A 27,238-nucleotide genomic window follows, 5' to 3' on the forward strand; every position below is an offset into this window, starting at 1 on the left:
TATCGCACTTGGATTTTAGTCCAAAAAAGCCAGTTTTGGTCTCATCTAACCAAAGCACCTTTTGCTACATAGCATCAGAATCTTTGAGGTGTGTCTCTGCATCATGCAAACAAAAGTAAGGCACATTTTAAGAAAAAAACAGCTTCTTTCTTAACACCCTGCCAAACAGGCCAACTTTGTGTAAAGCTTGTGAGATTGTTGGAACACGTACAGATGACCAGTCCCAGCCATAAAATCTTGTAACTCCTTCAAAGTTGCAGCTGGCCTCTTGGTAGGTTCTTTGATCAATATCCTCCTGGCTCAGTCATCCAGTTTGGATGTACAGCCTGATCTCAACAAGATGATGGTGGTGTCATACACTTTCTACTTCTTAATGATGCTCTGAACCCGACTCAGAGGCATAGTGAAAGCCTTCAGTACCTTTTCTTGCTTTCTCTTATCTTGTACTTTCCTACAACTTTATCCCAGAGATCTTTTGAAAGTACTTTCCCCAACCATGGTGAATTCTTTACAAGACCATACACTACTAGCAGTTGAATATTCAAGAAGGATCTGGTTTTATACTGAAATTGTCAAAACCAATTGATGTCAATTGGGGCAATTAGCCTGGCCTTTGATCTCCAAGTTGGTGGTGTGCACTGGAGCAAGTTCAAAATTAAAACACTCCAAAGGGCTGATCACTGAACCACACCAGGAATTTCACTACTTGTTAAAAATTAAGTGTCTAGAATTTGTAAAAATTATATTTTAACTTTAATGATGAGGGTTATAATCAAATCAAATCAAGTTTATTTGTATAGTGCTGTTAACAATAAACATTGTCGCAAAGCAGCTTTACAGAATTTGAATGACTTAAAACATGAGCTAATTTTATCCCTAATCTATCCCCAATGAGCAAGCCTGTGGCGACGGTGGCAAGGAAAAACTCCCTCAGACGACATGAGGAAGAAACCTCGAGAGGAACCAGACTCAAAAGGGAACCCATCCTCATTTGGGCAACAACAGACAGCCTGACTATAATATTAACAGTTTTAACAGGTATAACCCTCAACTGTCCTCATGGGGCCGTCCTTCACAGGAGCGGTGCGATAAAACTCCGACCAGACACAGGGCACCAGGATGGATCAAGCAGGTCCGAGGGGCAGAAGAGGCCAGCATCTCAATCCCAGGATCAACATGTAACTCAGAGGGACAGATGGGGGGGGGGGAGAGAGAGAAAGAAAACACAGGTTGTTGGGTATGCCCTAAAAATGACAAGTATTAAATCTGTGTGGTAGGCTCGCAGAGACGAGAGTCTTTACATCAGGCATAACACACAACAATGGCATGTTAATATGGTAAAACATATATCATGACCTGCTCTGGCTGGATGCTTGATTGGGTGATGGGAGCACACTCCTCAGCAATGATGAGATGCAGATTCCCATCTGCATCCCTTAGGGCTGGCCAAGACAATTCAGTTACATTTCACCGGGTCTGGGACATGCGACAGAATGTCTGACGGCCGATTCCCTGCAGGCTACGATAGCCAGTCGAGGTCTCCACCCTCTCCACCAAAAGATTTCCTGTTGTCTCCATGTAACTCAGAGGGACAGATTTGGGGTGGGGGGGAGGGAAAGAAAACACAGGTTGTTAGGTATGCCCAATGTCACCTGAATAAGTAGGAGCAGTATACATATTGCACCGAGTACAAGCAGGGACTCCAGCAACTAACTATGACAGCATAACTAAAAGGAGAGAGCCAGAAGGTAACACAGGCATGAGGGAGCCCCGGGACATAAAGCAGCCAGCCACTACACCGTCAACAAACTCGAGTGAGCAAGCGAGTGGGGACTGACAGCATCCATACATCCCAGTTTACCAAAACACTCGATGTCTGAGGACCCTCCAGATCTACTCCTTTACCTCATAAACACCATTAACAAAAGGCTTGACTAAACAGATATGTTTTCAGCCTAGACTTAAATGCTGAGACTGTGTCTGATTCCCGAACATTACTTGGAAGGCTGTTCCATAACTGTGGGGCTTTGTAAGAAAAGGCTCTGCCCCCTGATGTAGCCTTCACTATATGAGGTACCAGCAGATAGCCTGCACCTTTTGATCTAAGTAGGTGTGGCGGGTCATAGAGGAGCAGAAGTTCACTCAGGTACTGTGGTACGAGACCATTTAGTGCTTTAAAGGTCAATAGTAGTATTTTATAATCAATACGAAATTTGATTGGGAGCCAATGCAGTGTGGATAAGACAGGCGTGATGTGGTCATATTTTCTATTTCTAGTAAGGACTCTTGCTGCTGCATTTTGAACTAACTGGAGCTTGTTTATGCACTTATTGGAACATCCAGACAGTAAGGCATTACAATAATCCAACCTGGAGGTAAAGAAAGCATGGACTAGTTTTTCTGCATCATGCAATGACATTAAATTTCTTATCTTTGCAATATTTCTGAGATGAAAGAAAGCTATCCAGGTGATGTTATCAATGTGAGTTTCGAATGAAAGACTGGGGTCAATAATCACTCCGAGGTCTTTTACGGCTGCACGTGAAGAAACAGAAAGGCCATCCAGAGTCACTGTGTAATCAGAAAACTTACTTCTAGCTGTATGTGGTCCTAGCACAAGTACTTCAGTCTTGTCAGAGTTAAGCAGAAGGAAATTAATAAGCATCCAGTGTCTAATGTCCTTAACACATTCCTCAATTCTATTAAGCTGGTGTCTCTCATCAGGTTTTGCAGAGACATACAACTGTGTGTCATCAGCATAACAGTGGAAACTAATACAATGTTTATGAATAATATCGCCCAGAGGTAACATATATAGAGAAAAAAAGCAGTGGACCCAAGACAGAACCTTGTGGAACACCAAACTTTACCTCGGTACGTCTAGAAATATCACCATTTATATCAACATACTGATAACGATCAGTTAGATAAGACCTGAGCCAGGAGAGGGCCATTCCCTTAACTCCCACAACATTTTCTAGTCTATCCAGAAGAATGGAATGATCAATGGTATCAAATGCTGCACTAAGGTCAAGCAACACAAGTAGCGAGACACAGCCCTGATCAGACGCCAACAGTAGGTTGTTTACTACTTTAACCAGTGCTGTCTCTGTGCTATGATGAGGTCTAAAGCCTGACTGATACATTTCATGGATGTTATTCCTATGTAAATATGAGCATAACTGCTGTGCCACAGCTTTTTCAAGGATCTTGGAGATAAAGGGGAGGTTTGATATTGGCCGATAATTGGACAGCTGACAGGGATCAAGGTCAGGTTTTTTAATCAGGGGTTTGATAACTGCTAGTTTAAAGGATTTGGGTACATAGCCAATCATAAGAGAAGAATTTATTATTTTTAGAAGCGGTTCAATTACTCCAGGCATTATCTGTTTGAATAGATGTGTCGATAAGGGATCTAGTACGCAAGCTGAGGCTTTTGATGTAGAGATTAATGAAAGTAATTCAGTTTCTTTTAGGGGAGTAAAACATTCTAACTGATGATCTGATACAGTTATATTGTTAACTGCAAGGTCACTTTCATTGTCTAACCTTAAATTAGTAGTTTGAATTTTTTGTAGGATATTCTCAATTTTGTCATTAAAAAAATTCATGAAGTCGTTGCTACTACATACTGCAGGTGTGCATGTGTTGATAGTGGACTTATTCCTGGTTAATTTTGCTAAAGTATTAAATAGGAATCTAGGATTATTTTTGTTATCTTCTATTAGGGAGGAGAAATATGTTGATCTCGCAGCACTAAGAGCTTTTCTATACTTCAGGAAGCTCTCCTTCCAAGCTAATTTGAACACTACCAATTTTGTTTGACGCCATTTACGTTCCAATTTTCGAGTGGTCTGTTTTAATGTGCGAGTGTCATCATTATACCAGGGTGCTAATTTTTTGTCTCTGACCATTTTCCTTTTTAGAGGAGCTACATTATCTAAAGTATTGCGGAATGTTGACTCTAAGCATTCAGTTGCCTGATCGAGTTCTGCAGGGGCTGACAGTGACCCAATCAAAGTTGACAGCTCTGGGAGATCATTTATAAAGCTCTGTGCAGTAGTTGACATGAAAGTACGTTTAATACAGTAGCGTGGTGAGGTGCATATATTATTACTCAGACATATCTTGAATGAGATGAGACAATGATCTGAGATAACTTCAGACTGTGGAAGTATGACTATATTATCTACGTTTAATCTGAATGTTAGTATTAGATCAAGGGTGTGACCACTATTATGGGTCGGTCCTATGACATTCTGCTTAATCCCGACTGAGTCTAAGATGGACACAAACGCTGTTTTTAAAGGGTCTTCTGGGTTATCGAAGTGAATATTAAAATCTCTGACAACTAAAGCTTTGTCTAAGGAAATAACCAGATCTGAGATAAAATCTGCAAATTCAGAAAGAAACTCAGAATATGGCCCCGGGGGCCTGTAAATAATAAGCAATGGAATTAACTGGGTAGACTTATTTTTCGAGGCTACATACATTATATGAGTATGAAGAACTTCAAATGTATTACATTTATAACCAGGTTTTTGTGTTACACCTAGATAATCGTTATAAATAACCGCGATGCCTCCTCCTCTGCCAGTTAGACGAGGCTGGTGTATATAACTGTATCCAGGAGGACTCGCTTCATTTAATGCTATATATTCATTTGGCTTAATCCATGTTTCTGTTAAACACAGTACATTAAACTCCTGATCAGTAATGAGTTCATTAACCATTAGCGCTTTAGATGTAAGAGATCTAATATTTAATAGCCCCACCTTTAGATCAAAGGTGCTGGCAGCAGCTGTACAGTCAGTATGATCTAATTTTATATTGATTAGGTTACTGGAACAAACTCTCTGAAAATTTCTACCTTTTTGTTGAGCTCGGGGAACAGACACAGTCTCGATGTAGTGGGCCCTGAGTGACGACTCTGTGCAGCTAGCAGACAGTCGGTTTAGCCTGTTCGTCTGCTCCCTGGCCTTGGCTCTGGATTGTCAGAAATTAACTAGGCCTGTTCTGAGACTATGACCTATGCTGCAGGAAATGAGAGCAGCACCTTCCCGAGTGGGATGGATACCGTCCCGCCCTAACAGGCCAGCAGTGCCCTCAAAATTAGCCCAATTATCTATAAAGCCCACACTGTTTTCAGAGCACCACCTGGACAGCCAGCAGTTCAACGACCATAACCTGCTGTAAGTTAATGTTTTGGAATGGCCAAGTCAAAGTCCTGACCTTAATCCAATCGAAATGCTGTGGAAGGACCTGAAGCGAGCAGTTCATGTGAGAAAACCCACCAACATCCCAGAGTTGAAGCTGTTCTGTATGGAGGAATGGGCTAAAATTCCTCCAAGCCGGTGTGCAGGACTGATCAACAGTTACCGGAAACATTTAGTTGCAGTTATTGCTGCACAAGGGGGTCACACCAGATACTGAAAGCAAAAGGTTCACATACTTTTGCCATTCACAACATCTTTAAGCCGTGCCACTGCAGTACATTGTGCAATATTTTATTTTACTGTCCTTTGAATTTTAATGTTGTCTTAGATAGCTTTTATTTTAGTTTATTCTATTTTTAAATCCAATCTTAGTTTATTCTATTTTATTCTATTTGTGATTTAACTATTTTACTTCTGAGTTAACTTACTTTACTGCGTCTCGTTCTTATCATGTCGCATGGTTGAATGACAATAAGTCTCAGTCTTGTGTGAAAATCTGATGATGTTTTAGGACACATTTATGCAGAAATATAGAAAATTCTAATTAACTCATGAGCACAGTTATTTGTTGTTTTGTGGACTCCTGAACACAAATCATGCTGTTCTTGCTCGGAGCATGAATTTAAACAGCTAAGTTTGTGAGATTATTTTGTCATTGTGCACTGAGTGAAGTGAACATACTTTCCAGGCAACAAGAGGCACAACTTCTGAGCTCCATCACATCTGAAGACGAGGAGATTTCCCTCCAACTGATCAGAGCAGTTTAGAGAACTGGAATATGATCATCATTCAAGCTGTTAAAGTCAAACTTTCAGTGTCCAAAGACAGACATTACCTTAAAATTATAAACTGTGATGTTCATATCACCTGGCCTTTGGAGAGTCTGAATGCTGCAGTAACACTTTACCTCCTTCACATTAACTATGGATTGGAATGGAATGGATTGACAAATTATTCATGATGGATTAACTGTATATCCAGCTCAGGACAAGAAATAATTTCATGTTGAGGCCAAAGATGAAACATGATGTTGATTTCCCTTTGTCTTTGAAATACAGAGGTTTAAAGGGCAATGAGCATTCATATAAGAGGTGTGTGTGTGAGAGAGAGAGAGACAAACAGACAGACATATCTGACAGATCCACCTGGCCTTTGGAGAGTCTGAATGCTGCAATAACACTTCACCTCCCTCACATTAACTATTGAATGGAATGGATTGACAGATTATTCATGATGGATTAACTGTATATCCTGCTCAGGACAACAAATAATTTCATGTTGAGGCCAAAGATGAAACATGATGTTAATTTCATTTTGTCTTTGAAATATAGAGGGGTCTGAGCCCTGTGAGCTCATTTATACCAGGCGCCCCAGGGGACAAGTGGACTGCAGGGAGATGAAAATTAACAGGGATGTTTTTGTACAGGGCTGCAGGTAGTCTGTAGTGCCGTGTCTCTGGCGCAGTAATACACAGCCGTGTCCTCGGTCTGAGAGTTTTGTCCTCTTAAATAAACTGTGCTGCTGGATGTGTCCTGGCTGAAACTGATCTTGCTTTTCACTGTATCTTTGAGAGTCGTAACGCCATTGCTACACAGCTCGCCAAAATATTCCAGAGCTTTCCCAGCAGGCTGTTGTATCCAGTGAATACAATAGCTCGACTCAGAGACCTTACAAGAGACGGAGAACGACTCTCCAGGTTTCACGAGCACAGAGGCTGACTGAGTGAGCTCCACAGCACCAACACCACCTGAGAATAACAACAATAAAACATCAAATGTCATCAAATCATTTTCACAACCAGGTCTGAAATCTAAACTCATTCAGCCAACATGGAGACTTACAGAATGCAGTTGTGAGCAGCAGCAGCACTGATGAGAACATCATTGTTTGGGATAAAACTGAAGTGAATTAAACTGTTCAGCTGCTCTCCTCCTCACTACACACACTCACACTCACCACCCTCATATAAGAGACATCGGTGAAGGATTTGCATCAAATGCATCACATGACCTTGAAGACTGGGGTTTTAAACTAAACAATTGCGTATCTCTGTGACCAACTGATTCAACCTTCACATTTCTAGAACAACAGCTCTGACAGTAGTTCCAGCTGCAAGGTTCACAGAGGGATGCTTGTTCTCATGTGTTTTCATTTCTATCCAATTTACACAGACACTTATATCATGGACGCTCCAAATAAATTTATTTAAAACATGGGGATGAGATTCATCTGATAAAAAATGTGTGGCTTTTAATGAAAACCTCTTTATCAAATACTATAATTTTCAATCATATATTCAAGGATCAGTGAAATAGGCAACAAGGATTAAATACTGCATAGAGAATGATTATTATCAGGGGCGGAGCCGTACAGGGCCCCACCCTTTGACATTCAGGCCCTCTCAATAAATGTGCCTTCCGCAATTTCATTGGAAATTCCTTGAAACCTACAAGTTTTCACATGATTACAGACTAGTTGACCTATATATCTCTCATTTTTGCTCCACATTCTTATCATGGTTAAAAAAATAAAATAAAAAAACCCCTCTGAAATCCCGAAACAAACTTAAAATAGAATAAATTGTAATGTTTTCAAGCTAAACTAAGCTGTTCCTTTTGTATTTAATTGTTTTTTATTTAAGGAATTTGCAAAAAAACTGCAATGCATGATGGGTAGGATCTAAAGGCTGCCTCACGTCCTCATCTGTCTGATGACATACAACAAGACTAGGAAAGTGCATGCCTGGTTGCGGTTGTTGGTTGTCTACTAGAAATGAATTCAGCATGTTTAAAAGTAAAAGTGGGGCACAAAAGAGGAAGGAAAAGAAAAATAAAGAGGAGGCAAACTCTAAACTTCCAAAGTTGGATTCATTTTTTACTTTGCCTTCTCCTGTCCCTGAATTTGCTAGTAGTGAACATGCATTGTCCTGTGTTAGCACTGGCAGCAGTAGCGTGGTGGTGCTTAGCAGTAGCTCTGGCCAAAGTCGTATAGAGGAGGGTGGGGAATGTGGAGAGGGGTTAGCTGAGATGAGCAACCAGAATCAGGAGGGTAGGGAACGTGGAGAGGTAGCTGAGTTAGCTGAAGTGAGCAGCATGATTCCCAGCATGGAATCATCAAACCCAGCTAATTTTCCAACAGACCATGGTAATTTCCCTGAAAACATTGCAGATGCTAATGTGAAGAAGTATATCCTTCAAACTGGCCCATGTAAGCCAAATGGTCCCTTTCCCGTCACTGGCAATCACAGTTTTTCAACCCATTACTACACATCTGTCACTAAAGCTGGTATTAAACTTCCACGAAGCTGGTTATGCTACTTGCCCAAGCTTGACTGTGCATATTGTGAGCCTTGCTGGCTTTTTGCCAATCATCAAGCCCCCTCCTACACTAATGCCTGGGTAAATGGAGTTAGAGATCTCATCTCATCTCATCTCATTATCTCTAGCCGCTTTATCCTTCTACAGGGTCGCAGGCAAGCTGGAGCCTATCCCAGCTGACTACGGGCGAAAGGCGGGGTACACCCTGGACAAGTCGCCAGGTCATCACAGGGCTGACACATAGACACAGACAACCATTCACACTCACATTCACACCTACGGTCAATTTAGAGTCACCAGTTAACCTAACCTGCATGTCTTTGGACTGTGGGGGAAACCGGAGCACCCGGAGGAAACCCACGCGGACACGGGGAGAACATGCAAACTCCACACAGAAAGGCCCTCGCCGGCCCCGGGGCTCGAACCCAGGACCTTCTTGCTGTGAGGCGACAGCGCTAACCACTACACCACCGTGCCGCCGGAGTTAGAGATTGGAAACGTATCTCCTCCAAAATTGCAGTGCATGAATCTACCCAGATCCATCTCGGTGCGTGTGTAGTCTATGAGCAGTGGAAACTCCATGGCACAATAGATGCTGATATGGAGAGGGATGTTCATAATGCGGCTAACTTTTGGAGGCAAGTGTTAGAGCGCATTGTGAATGTCACACTGACCTTAGCGTCATGTAACATGGTATTTAGGGGACACCGAGAGTCCATTGGGCAGGGGAACATAGGAAACTTTTTGTCCATCATTGAACTGTTGGCCCGCTATGACCCTGTCCTGAAAGAACTGATCAGCCAGCCTGAGGGATCAGTTAAATATCTGAGCCATGCTATTCAGGATGAGATAATTTATATATTATCACAGAGAGTCAAGATCAACATAGTTCATGAAATAAATGCATCTCCATTTTATTCCATCATTATGGACACCACTCAAGATGTAGCAAAGTGCGATCATCTGAGCCAGGTCTTCAGGTATGTTTTAATTGATCGAGATGAAATGGGTGTTGCTACAGATATCAGGATAGTTGAGACTTTTCTTGGATTCAGGATAACTGTGAATGCATCCGCTTCTGAACTGGAGGGCCGAATTATTAGCTTCATTGAAGGGAATGGCTTAGATCTCTCCAGATGCCATGGACAGGGTTATGATGGTGCAGCGAACATGAGCAGAATTTATTCTGGTGTTCAAGCGAGAATAGCGGAGCGGGAGCCCCTTGCTTTGTAAGTGCACTGTGCGGCTCATCGTCTGAATTTGGTACTGAATGATTCTGTCAAAACTGTCCCAGAGATTAGACAGTTTTATGATGTGGTTGAACAACTGTACAACTTTTTTGCCAACAGTGTTAAGAGATGGGCATTATTTGGCGACTTATTGAGCCCAGAGAGCAGGGACATAACCTTGAAACGTCTCTGCCCAACCCGCTGGTCCTCCCACTATGATGCACTTATTGCATTAAAGTACAGATATGGAGACGTCATTAAAGCTCTTGACAAGCTCTCACTTACAAGCGAGAAAATGAATGAATGAGATGAGGCAGATGCACTTAAAAACGCCATTACTAAATTTCTGTCATGGTCCTACCTGTGGGCTTCTCTCTTCAGGTAACATCTCCACTCAGCATTACCGGCCACGCCCGCACTCACTTCCTCTTATTATCTTTCAGTGACTGTCATTGGCTGTTGCTGATCACCTGCTTCCCCCCTGTGTGTATTTAAGCTGCAGTCCTCCCAAGCTTCTCTGTTGAATGAAACCGATCGCTGGCAGGAGAGCGGTTAGAGGCGGATTTTGTTTTCTGTTTGTTCGTTTGGTTAGGTTAGGGCTAGGTTGTGTTTGGAGAACTCTGTGAGGGTGTCGGCCGACGGCCTGTATAGGTCCGGTATACGACATTCTTAAGAGTGCTCTGCCATGGCGGAGAGTCAGGGAGATGAGTGTTTTAGTATGGATGGCATTGATAATGATGATGATGGTAGCTGGCAATCGAGGAAAAGGTTTAGATTGGCTATGACTAGAGACAAGGGGGGAGAGAGGGAGAATGCTATTTTGTTGTTGTGAGGTTTGAAGGAGGTGGTGTTAAAAATATGGACCCAATAAAACTGATGAATATACTTAAAAACCAGGTTGGGACAATAAATAATGCCAGAATATTGGATGATGGTAATTTATTAATTGGATGTGTGTCTGAGGAACAGATAGTGAAGGCTGAAAGGTTGCAAGTTGTTGGGAAGGCAAAAGTTGTGCGAGTGGTGAGAGTTGGTAGTGAGGGAAGTAAAGGTGTGATATATGGCATTCCTCTGTCAGTGCAGATGAACGATTTGGTAAAGAATCTAAAAGAAAAGTGTGAAGCGGTTCAGAGTGCAACTAGATTGACCAGGGGAGTTGAGAAAAAGGAGACTGAATCAATTCTGATTCAGTTTAGCACTAGGGAAGTACCAACTGAGCTTTATCTTGGGTACATGAGGTATAAGGTGAGGGAGTTCATTCATAAGCCTATGAGATGCTTTAAATGTCAAAAATTCAATCATATTGCCAAAGTTTGTAAAGGGGTGCAAACATGCGCAAAATGTGGGGGAGCTCACGAATACGGAAAGTGTGATGTGGGAACGAGTCCTAAGTGTTGTAATTGTGGAGGAGCGCACAGTGCAGCATTTTGGGGATGTGAAGTCATGAGAAGGGAGACTGAAATTCATAATTTAAAGTTGAAAAACAAAATAACGTATGCGGAAGCAGTTAAAAAGGTGGATCAGGCTAGAAAGGACGGAAGAAATGTCAGAGGGGACTTGGCTGCAGCTAAAGATAGGGGGGTGGGGCTAGCATCTGTTAAAACAAAGGAATATGAATGGAAGGAGAAAAGAGACCTGGTCATATTTATTGCAGGTGTGATAAATGCAACAGCAGAGGACAAATCGAAGACTGAAAGAATTCAGATTATTACAAAGGCAGCAATCCAGCATCTGGGTATGGTGGGCTTGAAATGGGAGGAGGTGAGGGATGGGCTTAGTATCTCATCTCATCTCATTATCTCTAGCCGCTTTATCCTTCTACAGGGTCGCAGGCAAGCTGGAGCCTATCCCAGCTGACTATGGGCGAAAGGCGGGGTACACCCTGGACAAGTCGCCAGGTCATCACAGGGCTGACACATAGACACAGACAACCATTCACACTCACATTCACACCTACGGTCAATTTAGAGTCACCAGTTAACCTAACCTGCATGTCTTTGGACTGTGGGGGAAACCGGAGCACCCAGAGGAAACCCACGCGGACACGGGGAGAACATGCAAACTCCACACAGAAAGGCCCTCGCCGGCCCCAGGGCTCGAACCCAGGACCTTCTTGCTGTGAGGCGACAGCGCTAACCACTACACCACCGTGCCACCCTGGGCTTAGTATAGTACCAGCAAATCCGGAGGGAGGCACAGGTTGATCTTTTACATTATGTTAATTCTTCAATGGAATGCAAGGAGTTTGCTTGCAAATGGGCAAGAGTTTAAAAAGTATATAGATGGTATGATCATAAAACCAGATGTTATTTGTGTCCAAGAAACATGGCTTCAACCCAGGTTTGACTTTGTTTTGGTTAATTATATAACTGTAAGGAGGGACAGAATGGGAGGAAATGGAGGGGGATGTGCTACCTTTGTGAGGCAGGGGATGTCATATAGGGTATTGGGTGTAGGGAAAGAGCAGGAATATGTGGTGGTGGAAATTTGGGCAGGTAATAGAAATATAGCAATTATAAATTATTATAATCCTTGCAAACAGTTGGGACTAACTGATCTAGAGGGAATAGAAGGACAGGATAGAGGAAATGTGATGTGGGTTGGGGATTTTAATGCCCACAGCATATTATGGGGTGGAGATAGAACTGACAGCAATAGTCTGGTAATTGAAGATTTGGTAAATGATAGGCACCTAGTTTGTTTAAATGATGGTAGGGGAACTAGGTTTGATGTGAGGACGGGCCGTGAGTCAGTGCTAGATCTCATACTCTTATCAAATAGATTAGCCCCAAGATGTGAATGGGAAGTGTGTGGACATACTTTAGGGAGCGATCATTATCCTATTGTTTGTACCTTGGATGTTGAGATAAGATTAAGACCAGGAGTGAGGTCAGGGAGGTGGATATTCGAAAAGGCAGATTGGGTAAGGTTCGTGGAAATTAGTGATTTATATCTTAGGTCAGTTTCAGACACAGGTGATATTGAGGGACATGAAATGGAGGTACGCCAGAGGATTTGTATGGCTGCGATGGAAACAATTCCCAAAAGTTCAGGGAAATTGGTTAGGAGTGCAGTACCATGGTGGAATGATGAGTGTGAGAAGGCTGTGAAAGGTAGAAACAGGGCTTTTAGAAGACTGAAAAGAACACATAATTTTAAACATTTAATTGAAAATAAACAGTCGCAAGCAATAGTCAGGAGGGTTATCAGACAAAGGAAAAAGACCTACTGGAGAGATTATTGCAGCTCAATAGGTAACAGTGTTGATATAAATGAAGTATGGGGCATGATTAAAAAAATGGAGGGTAATAGAAGAGAATGGAACTATCCAATTCTTTCAGATGGAGACCAGTTGGCCGTATCTAACAGGGAAAAAGCAGAAATGTTTGTGAAGACTTTGAGCAAGGTTCATAGCTCTGATAATCTGTCAGAAGAGGAAAGACAGGGTAGGGAAGAGACAATGAGGGTTTATGGTGAGGTTGTTCAAAGAAAAGAAAACTCTGAGGACAAGTATAATGTTCCTTTCACACTGTTGGAACTTAAAAATGCTTTAGAAAGGTGTAGAAATTCAGCCCCCGGCCGTGATGAAGTCTGTTATAAAATGCTGTGTCATCTGAGTGATGAGAGTTTGAAGACAGTCCTAAAATTATATAATAGGGTGTGGGAGGAGGGACGGATTCCTGCAGGCTGGAAAGAGGCTGTCATTATTCCGATTAGAAAACCAGGAAAAGATGCAAGTAACCCTGCCAATTACCGGCCGATAGCTTTGACATCCCAGTTGGGTAAATTGATGGAAAGATTAGTTAATGGGAGATTAATGCACTTAATTGAGGAGAAGGGGTTGATGACAAAGTATCAGAGTGGTTTCAGGAAGGGGCGGAATACAACTGACTCTATTCTATGTCTTGAAGATGCAATTAGAAAAGCACAGGTAAAGAAAGAAACTGTTGTGGCAGTGTTTTTAGATATTGAAAAAGCGTATGATATGCTTTGGGTGGAGGGACTTTTAATTAAGATGCATTTGTTGGGCATTGGGGGAAATATCTTTAACTGGGTAATGAATTTTTTTGAGTGGCAGAAGCATTCAGGTCAAAATAGGGACAGACATATCAAGACAATGTCTAGTCGAAAATGGAACTCCACAAGGGAGCGTGATCAGTCCACTGTTATTTAATATTATGATCAATGATGTTTTTTGTAATGTTCAACCAGACATTGGCCAGTCTCTGTTTGCAGATGATGGTAGTTTGTGGAAAAGGGGGAAAAATGTAAGACATACTTTGAAGAGGATTCAGGAAGCCCTAACCATTGTGGGGAATTGGAGTAGGAAGTGGGGTTTTAGATTTTCAGTTGAGAAAACCAAAGTAATGTTTTTTACCAGGAAGAAGATATGTGATAGTCTGGAACTACAACTTTACAACCGTCCCTTGGAGAGAGTTCCTTGTTTTAAATTCCTAGGTGTGTTTTTTGACACAAGACTTAGGAGAGCACCAGAGGTGGAAAAACTCGTAAAACTCGGGCAGGTGCGTCCCCAAATTAACAAGATAGCAGCAATTGCGGCCTGCCCGAGGCCCAAGACCAAAAAGGGGGTGAGACAGTTCCTGGGGCTGGCTGGCTACTATCGTAGGTTTATACCTAATTATTCAGATGTCACCAGCCCGCTGACTGATCTCACTAAAAAGGGGGCACCAGATCCGGTCCAGTGGACGGAGCAATGCCAGCGGGCTTTCTCTGAGGTAAAGGCTGCACTGTGTGGGGGGCCACAATTACACTCCCCTGACTTTTCTCTCCCTTTTACTTTGCAGACCGATGCGTCGGACAGAGAGCTTGGGGCGGTTTTGTCCCAGGAGGTGGAGGGGGAGGACCGCCCCGTCCTGTACATTAGCAGGAAGCTGTCAGTGCGTGAGGGGCGCTACAGCACTATTGAGAAGGAGTGTCTGGCGATCAAGTGGGCGGCCCTCGCCCTCCGCTACTACCTGCTGGGGTGCCCTTTCACCCTCTGTTCGGACCACGCGCCCCTCCAGTGGCTCCACCGCATGAAGGATGCCAACGCGCGGATCACCCATTGGTATCTGGCACTCCAACCCTTCAACTTTAAGGTGGTCCACAGGCCGGGGGCGCAGATGGTCGTGGCGGACTTCCTCTCCCGTCAAGGGGGGGGAGTCGGCTGCAGGCCGGACAGCCGCCCGGCCTGAGTCGGGCGGTGGGGGTATGTGGCAGTGGGGGTGTGGTCAAGCGCCGGTCTGTGACAGGAGGGCGGAGTCAGGGAAGATAAGTGGCAGAATCACTACACCTGACGGCAATTAACCGGTGTTTGTGTGTCTTCCCAGTGACTGCGCCCTACTTAAGGAGGGAGAGCAAGAGCAGAGGAGCTCATCTCCGGACTAGACACTGGCTGTTTGGGGTGTCTAGTCAATATCATATTGTTCACTGAAAAGTGTGGCAATAAAGCCTTTTTGCAAACCTGATCTCTGTCCTGCCGTCCTCTGTGCTCCACCCACCCCTAGTGAACCGTTACAACTTGATAAAACACAGTGGACCAACACCAGCAGATAACCTGGCACCCCAAATCATCACAGACTGTGGAAACTTCACACTGGACTTCAAACACCTTGGATTCTGTGCCTCTCTGGTCTTCCTCCAGACTCTAGGACCTTGATTTCAAAATGAAATGCAAAATTTACTTTCATCTGAAAACAAGACTTTGGACCACTGAGCAACAGTCCATTTCTTTCTCTCCTGAGCCCAGGAAAGACACTTCTGACATTGTCTCTGGTTCAGGAGTGGCTTGCTATTAGGAATGCGACAGTTGTAGCCCCTTTCCTAAAGATGTCTGTGTGTGGTGGCTCTTGATTCACTGACACCAGCGTCAGTCCACTCCTTGTGAAGCTCTCCCAAGTTCTTATTCGACTTTTCTTGACAATCCTTTCAAGGCTGCGATCGTCCCTGTTGCTTCTGCACCCTTTCCAGCCAGCCTTTTCAGCAATGGCCTTCTGTGGCTTACGTTCCTTGTGGAGGGCTTCAATCATCGTCTTCTGGACAATTGTCACATCAGCAGTCTTTCTCATGATTGTAGTTGTGTGTACTCAACTAGACCAAGAAATACACTGAATTTATACTGTTTTGTTCAAACTCGAAATGAAATATCCTCATATTTTGAGATTTTTTTGTGCCATCAGCCATAATCAAAATTAAAAAAAGAAAAAATGCTTGAAATGTTTTAGATTCCATGTAATGAGTCTAGAATATTTAAAATTTTCACTTTCTTCAATAACTGATGGAAAATATTGAACTTTTTCATGATATTCGAATTGTTTGAGATGCACGAGTATACCAGGCATCCCTGGGGACAAGTGGACTGCAGAGAGATGAAAATGAACAGGGATGTTTTTGTACAGGGCTGCAGTGAGTTTGTAGTGCTGTGTCTTTGTCACAGTAATACACAGCCATGTCCTGTGCAGTCAAGCCTGTCAGCTTCAGACAGAGGTGGAAAAACCCGGGTGCAGAAAGTAAAAACCCTGCCACATTTTTGCTCCAGCCAATTCAATGAACCAGCTGATCCTAATTACCACATCCCCTAAGCCAGGTTGATGAGCTAATTGGTGAAATCACCTGTGTTGAGAGCACAGGCAGAAGGAAAACCTAAGCAGGACTTTTACTTTGTCAATCCAGTTTTTCCACCTCTGGCTTCAGATATACCATGCTCTTGGAGTTGTCTCTGGTAATTTCCAAATGTTCTTCAATGTGTTTGGCATATACAGTGTTACTGGCATCCTACCAGATAACCCCAATCCATTCCAGTGCTTTTCCAGCTTGTTGTCTGATACAGTGCATGCCAAAACTAGCAAAGTCAAACCCAGATCCTTTACAGGAAAGACTGAGAGTTTCTCCAGGTTTTTTCACCACTGATCCAGTGGGACTAGACTCAAGACTTTGACACCAAATACCTGGCAGAAAAAAAAGAAAAACATGAATGTATTTTTCAAAAATGAATGTAAAACATATCTGAGACTGAGCATGAGAACTCACTCATGAGGCTGATTAGTAGCAGGAATAAGGAGGGTGGGATCTTCATGGTGAGCACTGATGAGACTCAACTGCTCCACTCAGCTCAGCTGCACATAAATACTGCATGGACACACAACACTGTGGATTTGCATCATGATATCATGATCAGGAAATAGAACAGGGGCAGTGTTTCTGTTGATCAGAAACCTGTGATTGTCATACAAGGATTTTGTCAAAAATGAAGGCACGATGAGATACAGTACATCCTGTCTTTGTAGAAATGTTTGCGTTACTTGTTTTTTCTTCCTTAGAATTTATTTCATGATGAAGCCCTGAAGCATTTTATTCCCTTTCTACCACTTGTCAACTGCATTGTTTATTCACTAAACATGGTCCCAGATGGCACGGTGGTGTAGTGGTTAGCGCTGTCGCCTCACAGCAAGAAGGTCCAGATTCGAGTCCTGTGGCCGACGAGGGCCTTTCTGTGCGGAGTTTGCATGTTCTCCCTGTGTCCGTGTGGGTTTCCTCTGGGTGCTCCGGTTTCCCCCACAGTCCAAAGACATGCAGGTTAGGTTAACTGGTGACTCTAAATTGACCGTAGGTGTGAATAGTTGTCTGTGTCTATGTGTCAGCCATGTGATGACCTGGCAATTTGTCCAGGGTGTACCCCGCCTTTCGCCCGTAGTCAGCTGGGATAGGCTCCAGCTTGCCTGTGACCCTGTAGAACAGGATAAAGTGGCTAGAGATGATGAGACGAGACATGGTCCCATTATACTTTTTATCCATTGATACTGATCCTTTTACATTTCATGACAAGTTATTTCCTGTTTTGTTGTAACAAATAGTTGTTCCTTCACCAGAGTCTCTGATTTCCTTTCAAAGAGAGAACAAAGTTTTTTAAAAAAGTGGCTTGACATGTTCCTGAGAAACCAGAAAGGACAAACTCCTCTGTCCTGAAGAAATTCCTGAGAGTTACTGGAGAAATGATAACAGAGCAGAATGTGCACATTAATAGAAACCTGCGATTTGAAGCTTGCACTACTGTCAGAGCAGCCAGTGTTGCACACTTGAATAGAGGAGAGTCTTCAACTGTGTGCTAATTAAAGGTTTCGTTTTATTTCACATTCACAGCTCCATTACACGTAACCGCTACATTCACCGTTTTCATTTTTTTTCTTCTCTCTTGGCTTTCTCACAGTGATGGCGTCAATCCTGTGCGACTCTCAGTGTTTTATCAAAACCCGAATATTATATCTGGTCTTATACTGCCATCTACATGTTACTAATGCAACAACAGCGTAAATTAGCAAACCAAAGGCCACAAACTCATGAAAGGGCAACAAAAAGACAGAAAAATGGAGGGGGGGAGGTACACTACACTCTCCCCTGCTAAACTAAATGTCGTCCTGACATTTCCCATCTCAGTTCATTCTGTTTTCAACAGCTTGATCACTTGCAGGTTTGAGTCCCATATCTAAGACATATATCTGATAACAGATTTCACATAACATATATCTCATGTTCAATATCATGTGTCAAACAGTGGAAGTCATTGTGCACTACGACCCCCATCCATTTACTCTGCAGGGTCCATGGGTAGACTGTCTTATCTGGGATAGGCATGACCTTTGACCTGTAGCACATCATACAGAATCTCACACTTCTCTTGTACACCAGATACACAACATCTCATCACTTTTCTTTATGTAAGAGTATTTTCACAGTCTTTGTACTCATGTGTTACCACATTCTCTTACAACAAACATTACTTCTTCCATAATCCCTCAGTGCGATTCTAAGTGAACTGACTTTTTGTGGGCCTCTGCCAACTAAACATGGTTTACCTTAATGCTCTCTTCTTTAAAGGACCCATGGCATGGTGGTTTGTTGATGCTTTCAACGGGCTCGTGGAGGTTTCCGGATGTTATATCCGCAGCCTTTCTCGAAATGAACCCTCGGCACGTAGATATAGCCTCCTGGGAGAAAGCCCCATTTCAGCGCTTTTCCCAGTGCGTCGTTTTGCTAATGAGAAGCAGGAGGCGGGGAAGGGTAGAGGGTGGGGGCAGGTCTTATCATTAATATTCATGACATGTAAACGTGTTACCTCTGATTGGCTAACAGCACTGTGACGCTACCTCCAGTGGGTCAGAACAAGCGGATGTGGGTGTCTTACGATGGCGAGAGAGAAGGAACAAACTGCAAAGGGAAAAATACCGTGCGCTGACATCATTAAGGTGCGACGCGAGGAAATAAAATAAATTCAACAAATGTTTGGGTTTTTACTGAACAAACAAACAAATAAAATGAACAAGTGACTTAAAAAAAAGAATGAGGGTGTCTTTGTAAAAACTGTTTTGATTGGCTATTATAACAGAGCATGCTGCATGCTTTTTGGTTTTGTAGCACAGAGTACCTGGCTAACTGCAGGAAGCGGATAGCTGCACAGCTAAGGTAGCCATTGCAAGGCTAATGTGGCACCGATTTTAAAACACGGCAAAACAACTTAACAGTTATACACTTACTTGTTCGGTGTTTGTTGCTGATGCGGCAGGGATGCTTGGTACGGACCCAGGCTTCAGTGACAGTTGATGTGCAAAACCTGCCCTGTACTGTCCCAAGTAGTGGAAACATTCCTCAGGAAAATGCTTCCGACAAACATACACCATCTTAGGTAGACTTGACAGCGTATTATTGAAGTAAATAAAATTAAGCCACTGCGTCTTCAGGGGCTCTCCCGTCGGCAGTAAAAACAGACTCTTTTCTGTGTTGTCACATCCATGTACAGCGCAATTTCCATGTTTCACTCACTTAGGTGATGCCATGTTGTGTCCTCTATGGTCTCCTCACTACAACTGGGCGGGCAATTCATACAGTGGGTGGGAATCCAGAGGGGGGGCGTGGGGATCATCTCCCTTGCTGACGTAGTAAAGGGAAGAGTTTATCAACGCGCCGTTTTGACGCGCCATTCTCAAATGTTGGGCATAGTTTGGTTTACACATTATGAAATTTCTAGCCACTGGGGTGACTTAAGAAGGTCAGAGGAACTCATATTAACGTTAAAAAACCTCAGAAAGTGAAAATTTCATGCCATGGGACCTTTAAACATTCTTAATGCATACCTTGACATCAACATGAACTTACAAATACCTACACTCACCCTGAAACTGGAGTGCATGAACATCGCATTTCTTGTGCAGATTCTAAGGTTTTTTTTTAAACTAACTTTTACTAAATGTAGGTTGTCCTAATGTATCATATGTAAATGTCCTGGGTGCATGTCTAATTCTGGAAGGATACTGCCTTGCAGGCAGGGAGGATGAAGCACTCTAGTGCGACCCTGACCATCCTCTTGTTGTACTTCATAAACTGGACTTTCTGGATGTTTCCTCTTTACTACTACATGGACTTTCTCTTCCCAGAATGATCCGAGTTTCCCTGGCCCACCTCTTTCTGTGAGATTTCAGATCAGGACTCTGTTGCCAGGATGTAGCTCCACTCCCTGGATCTTCTTGTCATAGTAATCTTTTCCTCTTTTCCCACTGGCCTGTGATGTTTTGGTGGCTAACTGATATGCCTTTTCCATCCTCAGTTTCCACTTCTTTGCATAGTCTTCATGAGATACACTCCCATCCCTGTCTGGAATGCCAAACATGCTATCAATGGGCAATCTGGGGTTATGACCAAAGAGCAGGTAATATGGCGCATATCTGGTAGACTCATTTCATGTGACATTGTAGGCATGCACTACTTTGTCAAGGGCACTTTTCCAATCTGCTTTGGCATCATTATCCAGGTTACGCAGCATGGCCAGTAAGGTGCAGTTAAAGTGTTCCACTTGACCATTCCCCTGGGGGTGGTAAGGGGTTGTGTGTGAGCCTTGGATTCCACAGTACTTTTGGAGTTCAGCAAACAATTTGTTTTCAAATTCCCTCCCCTGATCATGGTGTAATTTAGTGAGAAAGCCAAATTTGAGGACAAAGTTTCCAAAGATCTTCTCAGCAGCCATTCGAGCACTGTTATTCCTGCATGTATATGCCTGCACGAAGCGTGTAAAATGGTCCATGACTGCAAGAATATAATCATATCATCCTTTACACTTCTCTAAATGGAGGAAGTCAATTGAGACCAGCTCAAAGGGATATGTTGTCACAATGCTAGTAAGTGGTGCTCTTACTGCTTTTTGAGGTCTTTTCCGCGTCACACAGTGGCATACCTTGCTGATGTGGTGCTCTATATCTCTCTGCATGTGAGGCCAGAAAAAGCGCTCACGGACTAGATGGAGTGTCCGTTCAACACCTAAGTCTTCCATTTCTTCATGCATCTGATTCAGGATCAGTGGGCGAAACTTTGGTGGCACCACTAGTTGTGTTTGTGTAGATGTCTGCCACTGGAGAACACCACCAGCATCACACAACAGTTTGGCTTTCTCCTGAGCAAAAACAAACAACTCACTGTGTACATCCTTGATCCTTGGCCACTGTTGTTGGGCAACACACTGCTTCACCTGCTGCAACAATGGATCCTCCTCTTGAGCAGCCCTCAGGTCTTCAGGGGAGATCTCCCTCACTGTGTCAATCTGTGGTTCACTCCTCAGCTCTGCGATTGCTGTTGTGATGGTCAGTGGACACAGCAGTGGCTCTCCCTCCTTCTGGTGGATGGACAACCCTTTCGAGAAACTGGACAAGATGTCAGGCTGGATCTGTTGGGAACAGGTGAGCATGTACTTCTCTATGTCAAGGGGCATCCTTGATAACCCATCAGCATCAGAATTAGACTTCCCTGGACTGTACTTAATTGTAAAACTGAAATCTGCCAGTTCAGCTATCCATCTCAACATTGTTGCATTCAGTTTAGCAGTGGTTAGCGCATATGTGAGAGGGTTATTACCTGTATAGACTATGAAGGATGGAGCATAATACAAATAGTCCCTAAACCGTTCACATATGGCCCATTTCATTGCTAAAAACTCTAGCTTACCAGAGTGTAGATGGTAATTCTTCTCTGGAGCAGAGAGAGTGCGGGACCCATAAGCAATGACCCTTAACTTTCCTCCCTGTCTTTGATAAAGCACTGCCCCAAGTCCCTCTTGAGATGCATCACAATGCAGGATGAACGGCTCTTCAAAGTTTGGGTAGCTCAGGACAGGAGGCCTAGAGAGGTGGTCAATCAGCTGACAAAGTACTGTCCTATGCTCATCTGTCCATAAGATATGCTGATGTGAGGGCACCTGGCTTTGCTTTTTCTTTCTTGCCACAGCTTTCTGCTTCTTGTTATCTTTCAAGGCATCATTGTTCGACCCTTCATAGCACAACAGGGCATAAAGAGGTTTGGCAATGCGAGAGAAATTTAGGATATATGCTCTGTAGTATGAGATGAACCCAAGTAATTTTCTCAACTCACCCACAGTAGCTGGTTTCCATTGCTTCATATCTTGGACTGGGGCTACCTCTGCCAGATCCATGGTGTAGCCTTCTTTTGTTACAATTTTTCCCAAAAACCTGATCTTATTTTTGAAGAGTTCACACTTCTTGGCAGTCAATTTCACCCCATGTTGCTGATAACGTTGAAGCACTTTTCTCACATCTCTCAGGTGAGTTTCGAAGGTTTGGCTGTGTATGAGATTGTCATCCATATAAGGCTGACAGATTTCATCCCGAAGGCTGACCAGACACTCCTCCATGCTCTGCTGGAATTCGGAGGGAGTGGCAAATAGGCCAAATGGAACTTGTATCCAGTCGTACAGTCCCCAGGGCATTATAAAGGCAGTGAGGGGCTTGCTACTCTCTTCCATAAAGCCTTGATGGTAGGCCTTTCCTTGATCTAACACTGAAAACCAGGCACTACCATGTAAGCTGTCAAGCATGTCTTGAATGCACGGGATAGGATGGTGATCAGGCAGAGACTTCTTGTTGAGCTCTCTGTAATCATAACACAGACGAATGGTCCCGTCTTCTTTCCGCACACAGACAATGGGAGATGAGTAGTGTGATCTTGATTTCTTAATCCAGCCCCATTTAGTAAGTATTCTAAGTACTGTTTTACATCTCTGTGTAGTGGCTTTGTCACAGACACATAAGTACGTCTTACCGGTGTTGGATCTGTCAGTCTGATTTTCAGTTGCAGGGAAGGGATGCATCCTACATCCTCCTCATCTCTGGCGAATGCTTGGCACTCTTCCCTCAACATCTGTTTCACTTTGTGTTGCTGAGCAAGGGGGAGGTGAGTCAATGCTATAGGTGGATCATACCTGTCCTTGTCATCCAACGCCTTTTCAGCAGGTTCACGTTTCTCTCCATCGACCTCTGTGGGTGCCACTGGAGAAGCTGGTGGGGCAACAACTGGCTTGGCTTCTGCTGAATAAACAGCCTTGACTTGCTGGACCTGCCCTAGCACTGTACATGGGCTCAGTGTGATGTCATGGCCGGTGTCATTGGCGACAGGCAGTGTTAAGCAAGAATATGCCCCTTTACTCAGAGTTATCATGCTCTCGGTCATACTCAGACCATCTGGCCAAGGGGCATGTTCGTCAGGCATGAAAAGCGCTTCTTGGCTGGATAGCAGATGCCCTGTCCTCACCGAGCACTTCACGCTTCTCACCTGGCCAGCCGGAATCACCTCCTTCTGCCTTCCCATTCTCACCACACCATCGCTACATTCAGGGTCACTGTCTTTAATCATTCTCACAAACATTTCAGTCTTCTTACAGTCAAAAGAGAAAGCTGTGCTAACAGCCTGTGTTACTGCTTCCTGTGGATGGTCCACCCCACTCTTTAACAGCTGTTCAATAACATTGTAGCCAATGATAGGCTCTTCTGCTGCCCCCTTCTCATCTGTTACCAGCATGGGTACCTGAAGCATGAACTGTGGGGCTTGTGATGGCTCTAGCTGGAATGTTACTTCCACCCATCCTTGGAAAAGGATGTCTGTCTGGTTGACGGCTTTCCCCACCAGAGCGCCAGGGCCAAGCAGCTCTTCAGTGTTCCGAACTCTCACCTTTGGAATACATTTCTTCCTCCATGCTTCACTGATGAGGCAAACTTGCGATCCAGTGTCCCATAAGGCCCAAGTCTTGACACCGTCGAGATAGCAATTCACCATGCACTTCTCCCCAATGAGACATAACAGCTGAGAGTAATGGCGGGGGGAGATGTGGCTGACATACACAGACCTTGCAAGACTCCCACCTGGTCTTACTCCTTCTGCCAGCAGTCTCTCTTCTAACTGGTCAGTGCTTTCCCTGAAGATAGCCTGGGTGTCTCGTGACTCATTCAGTGGTTTGTGAATAGCAGACGTGCCGCCTATGGTTTGGCCAGCGATGTTCACTGTACTACTTTGACCTTTTGAGTTCGTTTGAGCTTTACAGCCCCTTGAGAGATGTCCAGCGAGGCCGCATTTGAAGCAGTGGTCACATTGCTCCTCATCACCCTTCTCTTGACATCCTCTGCATGCCCGTCTGGTTCTGGGTTGGAACTGATTAGGTGCTCGTGGTAACTGCTGGACATTCTTCCTCAGCTCAGCTACCTCTTCTCTCAGTTGCTTTACTGCATCCATCAACTCGGTTTCCATTTGGCTTTTCACAGCTGTTATCTTTTGACTTTTGACATTGGCCTTGGCTGAAGCACTCAGTCCAGGTAGCTGATTCATGTCTGTTTGCGACTGGTCAATAGATATCTCTGTTTGCCTCTCATTTATTCTAGCTGGTTTGACTGGAATACTTCTCTTCAATTTCTGCTGTCTCTCCAAGTCAACACCAGCAGCGTCATTCATTTTCTCTATCAAAGTCTCATCAGTCACGCCTTGATCATCCAGATAAAATTTCAGTTGGAAATTAATATTATCGCTCAATAGCCCTGTGCTAAGTGACCTTAGGAATTTCTTCTGAATGAGGTCGGGGCTGGGCGGCACGGTGGTGTAGTGGTTAGCGCTGTCGCCTCACAGCAAGAAGGTCCTGGGTTCGAGCCCCGGGGTCGGCGAGGGCCTTTCTGTGCGGAGTTTGCATGTTCTCCCCGTGTCCGCGTGGGTTTCCTCCGGGTGCTCCGGTTTCCCCCACAGTCCAAAGACATGCAGGTTAGGTTAACTGGTGACTCTAAATTGACCGTAGGTGTGAATGTGAGTGTGAATGGTTGTCTGTGTCTATGTGTCAGCCCTGTGATGACCTGGCGACTTGTCCAGGGTGTACCCCGCCTTTCGCCCGTAGTCAGCTGGGATAGGCTCCAGCTTGCCTGCGACCCTGTAGAAGGATAAAGCGGCTAGAGATAATGAGATGAGATGAATGAGATGAGGTCGGGGCTATACTGTACATCTGAGCTAGCATCATAAGCAGCTGCCATCAGTCTTTCTTTGAGTTCAATTGCACGAAATAGAAAGTTCTGAGGAGATTCTTTTGTATCCTGAGTTATGTTAACAAGTCTGTGGAACATATCTGTTGTATTGTTTTCTTTAAAGTGAGCCTTAAGAATTGTCTTTAATTGTACCAGTGTCAAATTGTTTTTACTTTCCAGCATATCCCTTAAACTAAGTCCTGGAGTCGCCTATTAATTTTCTCTCTTCGTCGATTCATTTCTTCCTCGAGCATTCTGGTCAACTCCTGGAAGCTCATCTGCATTTCAGCATATTGTTTTTGTAGGCACTGCAACTCGTCTTCACCAGCTCCATTCTTTTCATCCCCCTTTGGCGCATTTTGGCTCAATCGCTTAGCTGTAGCTAGCAACTCTCGAACAAACGTCTCTGCTACGTCTTCTTCCTCACTTTCTAATACTTTATCCACATACTCATTTACTGCTCAGATCAACGTGTGCCTCTTTGCTTTGTCTGGAGAAACTTTAGCTTGGATACACACCTCTTTTAGCTGCTCAAACATAAGCTGACACAGTAGCTCGGTTAGCTGGTCTTGTAGCCGCTCTATTTCCATCTCGTGTGTTCAAACTTTTTTTTTTCAGACGTCTTTTTGCATCATGTTGAGTCCCTCTTTGGGCGCCAATTTTGTTGCACACTTGAATAAAGGAGAGTCTTCAACTGTGTGATAATTAAAGGTTTTGTTTTATTTCACATTCACAGCTCCATTACACATAACTGCTACATTCACCGTTTTCATTTTTTTTCTTCTCTCTTGGCTTTCTCACAGTGATCGCGTCAATCCTGTGTGCCTCAGTGTTTAATCAAAACCAGAATATTATATCTGGTCTTATACTGCCATCTACAGGTCAACTAATGGAACAACAGAGTAAATAAGCAAGCCAAAGGCCACAAACTCATGAAAGGGCAACAAAAAGACAGAAAATGGGGGGTACATGACACCAGGATAGAAAATTAATTAACTTCTTACCAATCAGGTCTGAAAGCAGCACTGTGGTATCATCTATTACCAGAGTCTACACTCGGCTTCGGACCCTATTAGATACACCCAGGCCTGAAGGAATAAATGTCGGATTACTGTTGTGTAAAGACCAATTTGTGAAGTCGTGTGTGTCTTTCAGGCTCAGTGATGCACAGCTGTGTCTTCTACAGTCAGGCCAGACAACCTGAGGTATGAAATGCCTTTACTGTTATCCTTTGTTATTTCAATTCGTCCTTCAACACTTTTACTGTAGAATGTGGCTCCACTTGCAGTACTGATGTGCCCAATCCACTCTAAGGGCTTTCCATGAGGATGTCGTATCCAGCTCATGCCATAAGCTCCAAAATTATATCCTCCAGCCTCACAAGAGAAGCTGACCGTTCCACTAGGATTATTCAGGACTGCATGACTAGGAATAGACTCCAAACTCTGGCATTTCACACCTTGTAGAGAAAGATTGCGAAGAAGAGCTCATTAAAAGACCAGCATTGAAGCTATACAATTTATTAAAAAAGAAAATCAGCAGAAAAACTCACTGGGGACCAGAGGTGGAAAGTAACGAATTACATTACTCGCGTTACTGTACTTGAGTAGCTTTTTTGTGTACTTATACTTTTTCAAGTAATTTTTAAAGAGTGTACTTTTACTTTTACTTAAGTATGTTTTCTTTTAAGTAGTGTACTTCGGTACATTTTACATCACAACCGTTACTGAGTAAAAAAAATAAATAAATTAAAAATAAAAAAAGGCTAAAACGGAGAAGGGGAAATGCGTTCTGGAAATGAATCACGGGAAGGACAGTTGTTGCGCGCGCGAGTCTCACACAGACGATGGCGGACATGCACCGGCGCTTTGGGGGGGGCTTCGGGGGGCTCAAGCCCCTGGGCCACAGCCAATCAGGGGCCTTGTAATATTAATAAAATAATAAACTGTCGGAATCGTGGGCCTACATTAATGTATGGATAGAAATAAGGTTAGAAATAAATGAGCGCACAGTAGCCTGCTGTAAGAGACATGGTGGATGTGGTTTGCGAAACGAACACCCACAACTGTACCAGAATAAAATGTAACAAAATGTAGCGTCACGCACGAAAGCGCGCCAAAGACTGCAGACTGCAGAGACACAAATTT

General features: G+C 43.7%; 1 protein-coding gene across 1 annotated transcript in view; it reads right to left on the reverse strand.

Annotated features, from left to right (window-relative positions):
- Positions 1-24,537, reverse strand: part of LOC132869387 (uncharacterized) — an 86,286-nt gene extending 61,749 nt beyond the window's left edge. Inside the window, exons 1-3 of the mRNA XM_060902724.1 lie at positions 22,851-24,537; positions 21,067-22,722; positions 6,664-6,963 (exon numbers count right to left, since the gene is read on the reverse strand). Coding sequence (XP_060758707.1) covers positions 6,664-6,963; positions 21,067-22,722; positions 22,851-24,537 — 3,643 coding nt within the window. The remainder of the gene's footprint in view (positions 1-6,663; positions 6,964-21,066; positions 22,723-22,850) is intronic.
- Between the last annotated feature and the right edge of the window lie 2,701 nt (positions 24,538-27,238).

The sequence above is a fragment of the Neoarius graeffei genome, chromosome 20 (genome assembly GCF_027579695.1).
Source record: "Neoarius graeffei isolate fNeoGra1 chromosome 20, fNeoGra1.pri, whole genome shotgun sequence".
Lineage (NCBI taxonomy): Eukaryota > Metazoa > Chordata > Actinopteri > Siluriformes > Ariidae > Neoarius > Neoarius graeffei.